At 42.2% G+C, this 15242-nt stretch overlaps 1 protein-coding gene across 4 annotated transcripts in view; it reads left to right on the plus strand.

The window, feature by feature from the left end:
* The window catches only part of mcf2la (mcf.2 cell line derived transforming sequence-like a), a 53316-nt gene that overhangs the window by 31671 nt on the left and 6403 nt on the right, over positions 1-15242 (plus strand). For all 4 annotated transcript variants that reach the window (XM_028572226.1, XM_028572224.1, XM_028572228.1 and 1 more), the window contains 24 exons: positions 1094-1208; positions 3065-3155; positions 8938-9051; positions 9192-9308; positions 9459-9608; positions 9706-9830; positions 9954-10068; positions 10154-10273; positions 10874-11065; positions 11229-11420; positions 11506-11659; positions 11794-11846; positions 12114-12193; positions 12412-12478; positions 12582-12697; positions 12883-12952; positions 13082-13174; positions 13279-13371; positions 13464-13589; positions 13699-13920; positions 14338-14430; positions 14516-14594; positions 14680-14764; positions 14877-14977. In XM_028572226.1, coding sequence (XP_028428027.1) covers positions 1094-1208; positions 3065-3155; positions 8938-9051; positions 9192-9308; positions 9459-9608; positions 9706-9830; positions 9954-10068; positions 10154-10273; positions 10874-11065; positions 11229-11420; positions 11506-11659; positions 11794-11846; positions 12114-12193; positions 12412-12478; positions 12582-12697; positions 12883-12952; positions 13082-13174; positions 13279-13371; positions 13464-13589; positions 13699-13920; positions 14338-14430; positions 14516-14594; positions 14680-14764; positions 14877-14977 — 2763 coding nt within the window. The remainder of the gene's footprint in view (positions 1-1093; positions 1209-3064; positions 3156-8937; positions 9052-9191; positions 9309-9458; positions 9609-9705; positions 9831-9953; positions 10069-10153; positions 10274-10873; positions 11066-11228; positions 11421-11505; positions 11660-11793; positions 11847-12113; positions 12194-12411; positions 12479-12581; positions 12698-12882; positions 12953-13081; positions 13175-13278; positions 13372-13463; positions 13590-13698; positions 13921-14337; positions 14431-14515; positions 14595-14679; positions 14765-14876; positions 14978-15242) is intronic.

Consider the following 15242-nt stretch of genomic DNA (forward strand, 5'->3'; position numbering starts at 1 on the left):
TTGGTGGAAAAACACATTAACGTAAACTAAAGGGGGGGTTTATTTAAGGATAGAGCAAATTAGGATTATTAACCCAATGCAACAGAACAACACGTGGAGTCTAAATTAATTTCTGTGGGGGGTTTTACCCTGAATTCTGTTTACCTGATTTCCTCTCTTTCGATCGGGTACATCTGTTAAAGGCTTTCATTCCGAAGTTTCAACAGCTTTTTCTTTTGTCAAATTGTGACTTATTATTATTATTATGGACTTTTGACAATAATGATCTCTATTTACGTGTGTTAATTTAAACTCTGTGTGTTAACTGAGGTGTGCTGTCCCTTTGCCTTGTCCCCTTAATTTCCTTTAGACATAAAAATAATTTAGAGGTTTAGCTTTTGTTCTGCTTATTTTTCTTATAATTAAAATGTGCTGTCTTGTTTCTGTTGTCGTTTCACTAAATATCAAATTGAAGAAAGACAAGTATACGCATGCTGTACTTGAAAATGTTCTTCCAAAGTCAACTTGTCTTGCAAAGTAAAGTTTGACATTTTATTTAAGTCTGTATACAAACAACCATTCACATCAAAATGCACACATGAAAACAAAAATCACGTATGTACACAGAAACACACACTTGGGGCCCTGTGTTGGGTTACCATGACGATAATGCGTGCCCAATGATGGCATGTGAATAATTCATCAACACGATGATCTGCTTTGCAACTTGACCCACCAACCAAAGAGAAGGTGTGTGTGTGTGTGTGTGTGTGTGTGTGTGTGTGTGTGTGTGTGTGTGTGTGTGTGTGTGTGTGTGTGTGTGTGTGTGTGTGTGTGTGTGTGTGTGTGTGTGTGTGTGTGTGTGTGTGTGTGTGTGTGTGTGTGTGTGCGCGCAGGATTAGAATCCTTGAAATGAAAGGACCCAGAGAGTTCATTGCCTCCATTTAGAAATTGAGAATATAGCTACAAAAAGAGGCCAAAACTGTAATCTTTTTTACTCGTTTGATCTTTAATCAGAGTTTTCTTAATTACTGCGGTGATGATGTTAGCTTGACACCGCCTGGATGTCACTCTGAGCTGTCTCTTTCTGTCTCCCTGACCTCTGTGTCTCCAGGGGGCCGCGGGATGAACGGCAACCCTATCATCGTCTTCCCAGAATTCCCAGATTTCAGCGAGCTGGAGGAGGAGGAGGTCCAAAATGTCCTCAGCTACCTCAGCAGCATCCCCAGGTTAGCATCACGCACACACATGCACACAGCATCTTCCCCGCAGCTTCATTTGGTTTGACGACAAACAAACTGTAAAAGGATTCTGGCCAATTTGTGAAGGTGCAGTACCACATGGAGCCAACAGATGTCAGCACAGTACCAAAAGCCTGCCACAAGGAAAAGAGCCACAAAAGAAACCTAAATAAATCAATTTTAGAGAAAATGAAAGATTGCAGGAGAAGCTATTTTGAGAAATTATGAGTTCCAGAAAGGAAACAAAAGATATTTTTGAAGACCTTAGAGGATTTTAATCTAGATATAGATAGATTTTTTTTCTAAATAAACTACCACAATAATCCTAACCCTGAAAAAGAGGTTTTAGATTAGGTTAAATGTAACACAATTTGTTTTGCTATAATTGAATTCAAATTAAATCATTATATACTCTGTCCTTTCTCCTCCTCTCCTCCTTTATTCTCTCCTCCCTCTCTGTCCCTCCTCCCTTTCCTTTCTTTCACCTTTCCTTTACTGCTGAGCGCTGCACTCCCATCTCACACACACACACACACACACACACACACACACACACACACACGATGGCGGCCGTTTTTTTTTTGTGTCTCATCACCTTTCATATCCCCCCCCCCCCTCTGAGTCTCCTCCCTTTCTCCCCACCAGCTATTTGCACCCAGCTGCCAATCGGCTGCACTCTGAGCTCTGATTGGTTGTGGGAGAACAGCAAGATGCAGGGCTTAGTTTTAATTGGCTGAGGGTGGGAGGCAGGTGGTGGAGGAGCAGAGGGAGAAGGAGGAGGAGGAGGGAGATGCTCTTTAAGGATGTGAACGGTCACCTCTTTCCATCCGGGAGCTGCAAACAGATGATTGTGGATGCAGGATATGAACACTGACAACAACGGAATAAGGAAAAATTAAGGAGGAATGGATTATTGCTGGATGCTAACAGTGGGATATTAAGCATTTGTGTTCTTTTTTTTTTTGTCGTGGAATAGCCAAGATTTCCCCCAGATTTCCAGCTGGCTTCATTCATGTGGTCTGAATATTTTTTCCAGTAGAGATGGATTGAGGATTGAATGTCGCAGCGTTCACTGGGTAGTGTAGTGTGTACATTTTCTTGGTATGTCTGTGTGTGATGATGAAAATTGGCTAATGATGACACGCAGATGGACCAACTCAGCAGTATTCGTTTGTTGTCCCCACAGTGTGTGTATGTGTGTGTTGTGTTTGAGTCCTTTTTACTTGTGTGTTTATGTGTCAGGATGCATGACAATTTGTCCAGCAGGACCTTTGCTGGAAATACTGCATTCACACACACACACACACAACACACACATTAGCTTAATGAGGTTGCTATATGGCACTGCCTGTGGAATGAATGGCTAGATTTTCACACACACACATTAACACAGAGCCAAGGTTGTCATGGTAATCACAAGGGTCTCTCTTTATCATCACTGATGACAGATGATTACCACCATGTTTTAACGTTACTTTGTATAGCTTTTTCATTAATTATTTTTTTTTTTCTTTTGTGAAGACCAACAAAGACTGCTAAAGTTGGTTTTATATAACTTTTATATATGCTATTATGTGTCAGTTATAGTGACCTGATGATAGCTGCTGAAAGCTCAAACCAGGCAGTGACTGGTTACATTTTACCGTGCAGCCTTTTACTGAAAAATATGTATTTTATATTTTTTGTTTACACACAGAATCACATCAGCAGCTTCCCTGTTTGAGAGACAAATAATCTCTGGGAAATGCAGTGCAGGAATATCATAGTATTGGGTGATTCCTTCATCCTCACCTTGACAACGTAAAAAAAAAATGGTAATAACAATGTGTGCTTCTCTTTTGCAGCGTTGCTGCATCAGGAGTGGGTTTCAATCTGGTCATTGACAGACGACTGGACCGATGGGCCGCCGTCAGGGCTACCCTGCTCCGCATCGCAGTAAGACCGTGTGTGTGTGTGTGTGTGTGTGTGTGTGTGTGTGTGTGTGTGTGTGTGTGTGTGTGAGACTGTGCTCTGGATCAGTTTGTTTGTGTGCATCATTTGCTGATGAAGTACCTCTGACGACTACAAATGGCTGTTTTGGTGTGTGTGCATTACTCTACACGCGGTAATGCTTGTTTAAACATGGATCTGTGGGTTTAGTTGCTGGTGTCAGCTGTGTGTGTGTGTATAATTTGGTTTGTTACCACTTAGAGTAATGGATGTTTTGCTAGCTTGTACAAACTGTACTGTGTGTGTGTGTGTGTGTGTGTGTGTGTGTGTGTGTGTATGTGTATTTGTTTTAGATAAGTTATTATTCATTCGCTGTGTATAGAAAGGACATGTACCGGCAATTAGGCCACTTTCTTTCTTTCTGGATGTTGAAACGAAGCAGGAGGGGAGTTGAAAATAGCATATTATGCTGGTGTCGGTGGTAGATTCTCACAGCGCGTGAACATAGTGTGTGCAATGAGATGCTGTCCTGTTGGACATAAAAAGTCCAAACTGTGTGAGCCATTACACTGATTCTGTAATTGTGCCATTAGCCTACTAGCCTACTTTATGGACAGCGTAAAACTTTCTGACATGTTGAATTGAAGAGGCAATAAAAGAGTGAAAGAGAAGGGATCCAGGGAAATGCTCAAAAATGGAAAGTGGGGGATTAAGAGATGAGAAAAGGCAAAAAGCAATAAAAGAAAGAGAATCTTGAACAGAAAAAAAGGCAGAGAGATGAGTTGATTCATTTCAAAACATACTTGAGAATCAAAGTGACTTGCTGCTCTCTGAGGCCCTAATATGAAAAGAAAAAAAAGGAGAAAAAGTAGGACAAGAAACTGTTGTATCTGAAAGAAATGTGTGGTTAGGGTGAGGTTTCCAGATACTAACACGGCTCCCTTTATGATATATTTTAGAATCACTCTAGCAGTTTCCTGGATTGTCCTCTCCATCTTTGAATCATGATTAGCTGGCTCTGCCAACATGATGATCAAGCTTCACCACACCCTACACATCTGTTGTTAAGATGCTCTACCTGTATTACCCCACTTAGCATGTTCATGTTCAATATATGCAGATATATGCTAATATATGCTAATTGGACACTGATTATAATCACAACTAATGGTCTTTCCATGGAATTTCTGAGAAACTATCCCCACTGTGACAATAAGCCATTATGAAGCTCCTTGCTTCATTATGACTCCACCAAGTCAGTTTAAACCTGTCCACACAAACATCTGCACACTCAAGACACCCATAATGGACCATTCCAGGTCTGTATTTTATTCCAGTCCATTGGCCCAGTACATGTTCTTGAAAGGGACGTTGATGGACTGTGGGTTGCACTGATAGCAGGGAGCCAATCAGTCATGGTCTGTCTGTTATAATTGGTGTAATCCATGTGAAAGAATGAAAAAAGTTGTATTTTGTAGTATACATGTAAAAAATAGTATTGATTTAGAACACTTCAACTAACCAAAGTCCTTTTAATTAAATCATTTTATGTCTTTATCAATGACCAGTGACTGACATTGTATCAGTGTTATAAAATATTAGTCAGAGGAACCCTGATTTTAACCTGAATAGTTTGATATTTTAGGAAATACTCACTTTGTACTTTTTTCAAATTTTTTACTGTTATTACCAACAGTTGGATGACAAGATTGATAGCAGTCTCGTGACTGTCCATAACAATATGAAGCTTGAGCCAGCAGCCAGTCAGCTTAGTTTAGCATTAAAACTGGGGGGGGGGTGGGAGACGGCAACAAAAGCCACGTAGTGGAACCTGTAAAGCTCATTATTTAATTTAAAGTTTGTTTAATCAGTATAAATTATCATCATCATTGTTGACAAAAAAACTAGGGGAAATAATAGCTTAGGTAAAATGAGTCCCACAAGCGATCATACCCAGTCTTTAACCACGTGAGAGAGGCAGGTAGCAGAAGCTTCTCAGCAGGATCTCCTATTCTCCCTTTACCTCTCCTGCTGATCACCCACCTCTATCTCCCTCCTCTTTTTCATCCATTACTTTTCTTCTTTGTTCTAGTTTTCTACCATCTCTTTGCTCCTTTGAGTCATTTTCTATTTCTACTTCCCACACAGCACACAAGTAAATAACAAGTGTGAACACTGCATTTTTATTTTCAGCTACATTTGTTGAAATGTGTATTATTTAATACCAGGCTATTGTTGAAAATGAAATTATAGTGTTATAACTGTAAACAAAGACAGTGGTGGAGGTTACTATTTATCTTTTCTGTTATGGATTATCATGTTGGGAGTCATTTCTGCAGCTTCCGGTCTGATGCTGTACAGCAGGTCATGAGATTTACCAATGACCAGCAAGCAGGTTAGAGGCTGGTAGTCTTGTTAGCGGTGCCTTTTTGGTTTACAGTATATCTCAAAATGATCGCAGTAGGGATATATTTAGGCCAAGATGCTGCATCTGGCATGTTTTCGGGATGTCAAAACAATTACAGTGCCTTCAACACAAAGAGATGTCGATGACATTAAAAAAAAGAACAAGGTAATGAAAAATGCAATCAAGACTTTTATTAGCAAAGTCAGGTCTTTATTTAGTCATACAATATACTTAAATATAAGTCCTGTTCAAAAGTATACACCAGATGATCAGCTTTAATGTAGGGGGAGTGGAGTGTGTGAATGGTGTCCCAAGAAGGCCATGATGGAAGCAGGCAGCATTATAACGTAACCTGAAGGCATTAAGAGCAGGTGGTGAGAGCGGTGTCTCGCACGCTCTCCTCCTCAGTCCCCCTCAGGCCAATCCCCCGCAGTAGATGTCCTTCTTGGGCAATGCCCGCTTTTTCCACCAGCCAATGACACACAGTCTTACCGGAGAATGAATGTCATTCGTCTTCCCGTGAGACGCTCTGCTCATCAAGGCCATTCAAGGTGGCCCGCTGCTGTTTGCTGGTTTCACCCGCTGGAAGAAAAAAAAAATGGCAGTATTGTCATGTAAAGCCAGAGATTAGTGTACATGTTCAGATGCTCACACACTGCCATGTTGGTTGTCTGACCAGTAGTTTTTAGTCTCATGTACAGGGATGGAATAAAGCGGTAAATAAAACTGAGGATGAACTTTGACATCTAGTTTATAGTCATCATGAAATAAGCAACAATTGCTTGCTCTTATTAGTATAACTTTCTGTATCTTTTATGGATACTTAAACAACAGGCTTCCACTTGAGCACTGTAGATCCACTATCCAAATACCAAAATGTATTTAGGACAAACGGGTGAATCCACATGCATTTGCAGTCAAATGATGATGGCACACCATCGTCGCTGTTGCAGCCTGTCTTTGTGACTTAGGGTAATAAATATGCAGTCATTGAAGAATACGAGGATATTGCTGCAGGGTTAGGAGACAGACAGCTCTATCATCTGGTGCAAAGGAGAAGCTTGAATTTGTCACATTTGTAACATACCAGCTAAAAAGCAGTTACAGTACAGAAAGTTCATCTCTCTTTTTATGTCCAAAAGCAGTGATATAGACAGAGGGGGGGTTAGAGCATGTGGAGGGAGGTGGTTTAATGTGGTGGCTATCCAACTCCCAGGAGAACAATGTGGATGTCATTAGAGGACATGAATGTAGTGGTTTTCCTCCCTGAAAGAATATAAATCACCCCGGTCAACAGAAAAGATATTCTAATCCTAATCATTTATTTATGTGTGCTTTTTGTGTGTGTGTGTGTGTGTGTGTGTGTGTGTGTGTGTGTGTGTGTGTGTGTGTGTGTGTGTGTATATACACGCATCACTTTAATGTATAAGTGTGTATCCAGGGGATGTGTATGCACATTAGCATGTCTCGGTTCATCTGTCAGGGGGATGCACCGAGCAGATTGTGTATTATCATGTTAATGCGGAGGTACAAATTAAACCAAGACCTCTCAGGGTTTATTAAATTGAATGGATTCCAATTACAGATATATTGCTTTCTGTGTTTTGTCTGGTGTGTTATTGGTAGAAGAACATTTTGCTTATATATAGTCAGCTGATAAACATGCTGAATTACAATTCTTCTTTTTAGTTGCAACTTATTCTTTCCTACAGTTTATCTGCAGGTGTGATTTGCTGTAATTAGAGCTTAAGGGAGGCTGTGGTGTTATTATGTTATAAAATATTTCAGTTGCGTGGAAATTGGAACGGAACTTACCAACCTGGCTGTCTTTCATAAGCGCCATAGCAGGTGGACAGTGTGCGTGTGTGTGAGCCAAAAATAAATGACTGGGACGGCAAAGTGGAGCTACATCGACACAAAAAAGTCCATCACACAGACAGACATCAGTTACTCTCTGTTGCTCTTACTCTCTCTCTCCCCCTTAATTTATCACACACACACACACACACACACACACACACACACACACACACACACACACACACACACACAGTCTTTCTCTGTATCATCTCGCTTGAATCCAGTCATGCACTCTCCATCTCGCTCCATGCGTTTTTCAAGGAGGATGGTTTCCATGGCAACACCTTGCAGGCATTTCATAACTGTAATGTATGTGTGCCTCTGTGTGAGTGCAGGTCTCCTTGTAGACTAAATTAAAGCCATGTACAGTATTTGTTTTACTGATTCTATCAAAGCAGTTTTATGGGTTGTGATTCAGTTGAAAATATGCATTGTTTATTGTTATTGACAACGATGGATGCAGGCAGCGGGTGGCACCATTTTATAGAGATTGTGGACACCAGTTACATGTTGTTTCCTCAAATAATGCCATATAATCCCCTGGTCCCCATGGTCAGGTTATAATGTAATTCGCTAGTCAATTGGTTGTTTGCATTAGCAGCAATAGCTAGCATTGTTCACTACACACCACTACTACTAACATTTTATTTTAAAAGCCAGGAAAAAGCAGGAATGCATATGACGTTTAATTGGGAGGTGATCAGCCTTATACTTCTTGCATATTTTCAATTTTTTTTCTACAATATGTCCACCACTATCTGCCACTTTATTTATGGCAACGCTGAGGATTTATTAGCTTGTCGTGTGTGTGTGTGTGTGTGTGTGTGTGTGTGTGTGTGTGTGTGTGTGTGTGTGTGTGTGTGTGTGTGTGTGTGTGTGTGTGTGTGTGTGTGTGTGAGTGAGACCCTACATTGATTTATGATGCCTGACAGGTTGAAGCAATTCACCCAGAGTTTTAGAGGAAGCTATGACCAATACAGCCTTTTAGCCGAGTGGCCTCTTGGGTTGTTGTCTGTGTAAAGGCAATTCGATATGCTTTCATCCTGTTAGTGTGGAGGTGGAGAGACGGAAGCTATGGTTACTCCCAAAGACCCAGACTAATTTACCTTGTAGTCACAGATTTCTAGATGGAAGGTGTAACAGGGGAACAACATCTAAAGATTTGTAGGAGATTTAGTGGATATTAAATCCCAGAAAAACCTCTTCATGGTTCAGGATTGCAGCAGAGGGGACGGCTGTCACACAAGTGGGCGCCGTCTAGCTTCATACCTCTACAGCAGGACTCTAAACCTGAAGTGTTAAAGAATAAAAATTATTGCATAGAAGTGATGAAAGTAGGTATTTCTTTCAGCCTCACTATAAAAACAAGATGTCAAAGCCTGAATTTCAAAATATAAATCAATGCATGTCACTAGTCTACACTAGCTAGGCTATTTCCACACCTGATTTTCTCTAAAATGGAAAGATACACATACTAATAGATTAATAAAAACATTCTACCTCCCTTTTTTCCTCTCTCAGGGTTCATTTCCAGGGAACTTACACTTGGTTCTGGTGTTACGTCCCACTACTTTGCTCCAGCGGACTCTGTCAGACTTCCTGTTCAAGTACAACAGGGATGAGTTCAAAATGAAGGTGACTTGTACATTGCACCTGTCTGTCTTTCCTTTATTTATTTATTTATTCCTTTTGTTTTAATTATTCTGAAGTTCTTTAGGATTATCTTTTAACACATAATTCTTTATATAATCAGTTGGTGGTGTGTGTTTTATCAGGTGGTGATGCTGAGTTCGGTGACTGAGCTCCATGCCTATATAGACCCAGGACAACTGACCACAGAGTTGGGAGGCACGCTGGAATACTGCCATGACAGCTGGATCTCACACCGCACTGTATGTGAACACACACACACACACTTCTGTTTTTTTTTAAGTACATATTCTCACTCATGTTTTTCGCACATGACAAAATAAAATGCACATACTTCTGCATCATTTTACCAGTTTGACTATTGTTGTACGAACTGAATGTCTTCTCCACAGGCAATCGAGGCATTTGCCCTCATGGTAAAGACCACGGCTCAGACTCTGCAGGCGTTTGGAACTGAGCTTGCAGAGACAGAACTACCTAATGATGCCGAGGCCACCGTCAACCTGCTGCACACTCACACTCTGAAGAAGGATAAAATGAAGGTAGGATTTGCTTTTCTGTTTTCTTGTTTTCCTTCTTTCTCTCATAGATAGAGATATTTGCTGTTGCCTTGAAGAAAATTATTTGTTCAATTTCCAGGAGGACCTGCAGGTGGCACTGTCTCAAGGGGGACGCCTGTTGGAGTGTATAAACGAGCCTCTACAGACAGACCCTGAATACAGCATGACCTACGATGAACTGGAAAACTTAGCTACTGTACAGAGGTAGAGGACCGAATGAATGGAAACATAAATAGATGAGGAAGTCATCCCTGAACGCATGAATAAATCCTCTCTCCTTTCTTCCCATCACTTCTCCTCCCTTCTTTTTTCCCCCCTCCCTCTCAGACTCCTGGGTCAGCTGGACGAAACACAGACAGCATTTGATGATTTCTGGGAGCGTCACCGCACCAAGCTGGAACAGTGTTTACAGCTCCGCCATTTTGAACAGCACTTCCGTGAAGTGAGTTGAATTATGGGAAGTGTAGTTTTGGAGAAATTAGTCGGGTAACACGTGTGCTCAGCATTAACAATGTGTGTGTTCGTAGGTGCGCCCCCAGCTTGACGTGACATCGGAGCGTTTGTCGGGTTTCTCCGAGGTCAGCGTAAGCCCCGCCCATGCTGAGCATGTCCTCCGAGAGCTCAGCGGCCATGAGGACAAGGCCTGTGTAAGACACACACACACACACACACACACACACACACACATTTACATACACTCACACACAATCTCCTAACTCGTGGAACAGAAAACACTGGTGCTCAACACTTCACCTTTGATGCATCCTTGAAGCCATATGGCTAAGGATATAATCGATGTGATGCCCTGTTCCATCCCTCACTCACTGGGACCGAGTGGAAATAGATGTGCGATAGACAGAGTGAGAGGTAGAGGTCGCACCTGTGTGTGGATTGGATCCATATAATGATACATATTGTACTTTTTCATGTGAAAATTATAAAATGTAAAGCTGCTGCTTTGCATTTGGCACCGACTACAGGCTTCACATGTGAAAATACTGATCTAGGTCTTAAAAACCGAAAGAGCTTGACTGATTTGTACAAAGTGTGTCCCACTCCATCCAGCATTAAGTAATGAACGCTGCACTCAGAGGGAGAGGACTGGGGAAGAGGACGAGAAGAGGTTGTTGTTAATTTGTCGGCGGTTGATTGATGATGTGTCCACCGCTGTTAGCTGACAAACCAGTGCTCTCTATGTATCCTAAAGTATATTCTGATTTAAGAACATCGTCAATGTGTTTCAATAGGACACACTAGACCGTGCCCTGTCCCTGGCCAGTGAAGGTGACAGGCTGATAGAAAATTCCCACTATGCCGAGGACTCCATCAGGCCGAAGTGCGGCGAGCTGAGAGGAGTGTGCGAGGAGATCAGCTTCACTCTGAGGAGCAAGAAGAGCCTCCTGCTCACGGCGTTGGAGCTCCACCACGCTCTGGAGAAGGTACGAGTCGGATTGTATGTGCATGGGAGATAAAGAAAGATGATCCGCTGAGCTTTCCTTTGTGTTATCATTATTTGGAGTTAAGTAATAGAAGAAGGAACTTTTCCCAGACATTGGGGTCCATTATTTCTATAAAACTTCCCCTCCCCCCCTTCCCCCCAAGGCATTACGGTGGTGTGAGGACGGCATCTTCCTGTTGGCCAGCCAGCCAGTGGACCGCTGTCAGTCTCAGGATGGAGCTGAAGCAGCTCTGCAAGAACTCGAGCGATACCTGGACACAGGGCCGCTACACACCCTCGCCGACCGCAGCGCCATCTGCTGCCAGTATGAGGCGGTGCTCACTCCTCAGCTCATGGTCAGCAGGAAGTGGATTTAACAGATTACAGTACATCAAGTGTATCTTTTAGTTAATTCACTGCAATGTCTATGTTCTCCATCAGGACCAAGTAGAGGGAGTTTTCCAGAAGCAAATCTCCGTCCAAGAGATGTTTGAGAAGAGACGCATCAGCCTGAAGAAACTCGCTGCCAAACAGACCAGACCAGTCCAGCCAGTAGCACCAAGACCTGAAGTGAAGTCTCCACTCTCCTCTCCTAGTAAGCCTGGATCAATAGATAACCGGATTTAATGAAAGAGTGCAGCAGTCGTACCAAGACTTGGCTCTTCTGACCTGGTTAGTGGAGTAAGAGTAAGAGTAAGAGTAAACCATTGTTTTCTCTCTGTCCTTCAGATCAAGAGAGAAAAGAGAGGAGATACTCTGCAGATAGTGCCATCTGCAAAAAGGTAAATTTATGACTACTGATCAGTTGTTTGGCAGGGAATATTAAACTAGGATTTAGTTTTTGATGCTCAGTTAGAGGTAAATATATATTTTTGATAGGGACAGATGCTACCACATAGACACCTGAACAACAATTCTCCAATGTACACCATCACAGCGTTTATAGCTATTGCTAATTTCCAATGCCCAAAAAATTTAATAAATATTCCTCAAAAAGGTTGAGATGTTTTGTCAAAGCAAATACTATCTATGAATGGGTGTGTGTCCAGGTGGAGTCTCCCATACATAACGGTGGTACCAGACATGCTTCTCTCTCAGAAGAAGAAGAAAACCTGGCAGTACTTCGGCGGTAAGGGGTCAAAGGTCATCCTCAGAGCCATAGATAAGAAAGCAGTCAAAGGACAGTGATACTGTGATCACTTTTCTTTGTCTGAATCACTTTTAAACCAACATCCAAGTATTTCAGTTCTGGGGTCTTATCTTAGGGAGCTTTGGAGTGAGGGTGAAAATATAATAGCATGCAGGCTTCTGCTAACTGAATTTATATCTTGTTTTTCTGCGTTGCAGCCACGTGATGAATGAACTGTTGGAGACGGAGAGAGCATATGTGGAGGAGCTACTGTGTGTGCTGGACGTGAGTGTCACTTCAAATGACTATTGAAACGTAATTCAGTACATGCATCTATTCTCTGTATCAGCAAATCTGTTGATTTAATGTGTGTGATGTTAAACTCCAGGGCTATGCAGCGGAGATGGACAACCCTGCCATGGCTCACCTCATCCCCAGCACCCTGCTGAGCAAGAAGGTCGTCCTGTTTGGCAACATGTCTGAAATCTACCAGTTTCATAAGAGGTATGCTCCCCCCCGTTTCTGGTCTTTATGCTAAGCTATGCTAACCGGCTGCTGGCTCCAGCCTCATATTTACCGTACAGATGTGAGAGCGGTATTGATCTTCTCTTCTAACTCTCGGCAAGAAATGGAATATCTTACAACATAGCCTAAACTCTAAAACTTTGTGTCATGCTGTTTGTCTCCAGGACATTTCTAAAGGAACTGGAAGCATACACTGACTGCCCAGAACTAGTGGGCCGCTGCTTTTTAGAGAGGGTAAGCACTTACTTCCTGCACTCTGGTCTGGACTTTTAAAATAAAGTCAATAAAAAGCCAATAAAAGAATCTTACCGTAATCTTAACAAGTCAAATCAATGACCGACATAATTTTATTTGTCTCTGTAGATGAAGGACCTGCAGATCTACGAGGCGTACTGCCAGAATAAACCTCGCTCTGAGAGCTTGTGGAGACAGTGCTCCGACTGTGCCTTCTTCCAGGTTGCCCTTTCATTTCTCACCTCATACTGTAGCAACACCTTCCTTTTCGTGTGAACAACAAACTCTCAACGAGTATCCTCATTGGTTTATTTTTTGTGAACAAGGAGTGCCAGAAGAAGCTGGAACATAAACTTGGTTTGGACTCCTACCTCCTTAAACCTGTCCAGAGAATCACCAAGTACCAGCTACTGCTTAAGGTGAGCTGTGTCCATGTACTGTACGGTCTGTCTGTCTGTGTGTTTTTATTTCAGACTAACTGTATTCTCCACTTTGTCTTGTGTGTTTGCAGGAGTTGTTGAAGTACAGTAAGGGCTGCGATGGCTGTGACGACCTACAGGAAGCTCTCTCCTCCATCCTGGGGATCCTGAAAGCTGTTAACGACTCCATGCACCTCATCGCCATCACAGGATACGAGGTCAGAGAAATTACACCAATGATTCTGGGAGATGTAGTATGCTCATTTAGCTGGTTGGCTTGGGCAGGAGTGGACCATAAAAACCATATCTGTCTTTTCCCTTTTTCAGGGTAACCTGTCGGAGCTGGGTCGCCTGCTGATGCAGGGCTCCTTCAGTGTGTGGACGGAGCATAAAAAAGGCCACGCCAAGGTGAAAGACCTGGCCCGCTTTAAGCCCATGCAGAGGCACCTGTTCCTGCACCAGAAGGCCCTGCTCTTCTGTAAGAGGAGAGAGGAGAACGGGGAGGGCTACGAGAAAGCTCCGTCTTACAGCTTCAAGCACTCCCTCAGTGTAAGCTCACATTGGTCCAGTAGTGGAATGTAACTAAGTACATTCAATCAAGTACTGTACTTAAGTTCAAATTTGAGGTACTTGTACTTTACTCGAGTCAAGTACTGAAAAGATTAGGAGACAAAACACTTAGTTGGATGACAGAACTGTTTTGATCGTTTCTAAAATGTTGAGGATTTTTCTGCATTGAGTACATTGTTCAGATGATACTTTCTTACTTTTACTTAAGTAACATTTTCAATGCAGGACTTTTACATTTAACAGTGTATTTTTACAGTGTGGTATTAGTACTTTTACTTAAGTAAATTATCTGAATACTTCTTCCATCACTGCATGGGTCAGATTTGAGTTCATATTTGTGCTAGGCAGCTGTAATGAAGGATCAGGGCTGACTGTGTGCTTTCATTCTCCTCTCAGATGAGTGCGGTGGGCTTTACAGAGAACGCTAAAGGAGACAACAAGAAGTTTGAGATTTGGTGCAACTCCAGAGACGAAGTTTTTATAGTCCAGGTAAGATCACTCAGCCTCACTGCTTTGACAGATGGAGAAGGAACCCCATGACTGTTAATGCTGTGTCATCACTTGTCTCACCTAGGCTCCTACACCGGAGATTAAAACAGCGTGGGTGAACGAGATCCGCAAAGTTTTGACCCAACAGCTCAACGCCTGCAGAGGTATCGTGAACTCACAAAGCCGCACAAGCTTCTTTGTAATGCTTCTTCTCTGTCTTTTGCACAACATACCTGCTTTCAACTGTAGTTACTGTTTTAGATGCCAGTCAGCAGAAGAGCTCTGACTCTGTTTTCCCGAGTCCCAACAGCAACAACAGCTCCATCTCCCTCAGGTCGGTGTCTAAGCCTTACAGTATATACATTGCACACATAAGGTATGTACACCAACAGATAAGATGCCTTTTTATTTATTTTTTTTTCTTCTTCTTCTCTTCTATTTCCCAGTCCCTTTCGTAGCAGTGGTCAGAAAAACCAGAAGAAGCAAGAGGAGAAGAAGGCGGAGACGAGTGTGATGTCTGACTCCTCTTCTTCACCGAAACACAAAGGTGAATGTTTGATAAACGCTGCATCCTCACCCACAGACGTGAAGATAGTTTATATTAGTCAACTATGGCTGAAATGCTCCTACTAAAAGCTGCTTTTCTTCATTACCTTCATCTTCATGGTTCCTCTTTCTCTCTCTCTCTCTCTCTCTACCTCTTTATTTTTATTTTTCCATGATCGCAACACTCTCTTTTTCTTTTTCTCCTGCTTTCCATCTGAAACCATTGTTTCCAGATGAACCAGTGACCAGTCCGACCACTGACAGGT

This window comes from Perca flavescens, chromosome 24, assembly GCF_004354835.1.
Source record: "Perca flavescens isolate YP-PL-M2 chromosome 24, PFLA_1.0, whole genome shotgun sequence".
In the NCBI taxonomy this organism is placed as follows: Eukaryota; Metazoa; Chordata; class Actinopteri; order Perciformes; family Percidae; genus Perca; species Perca flavescens.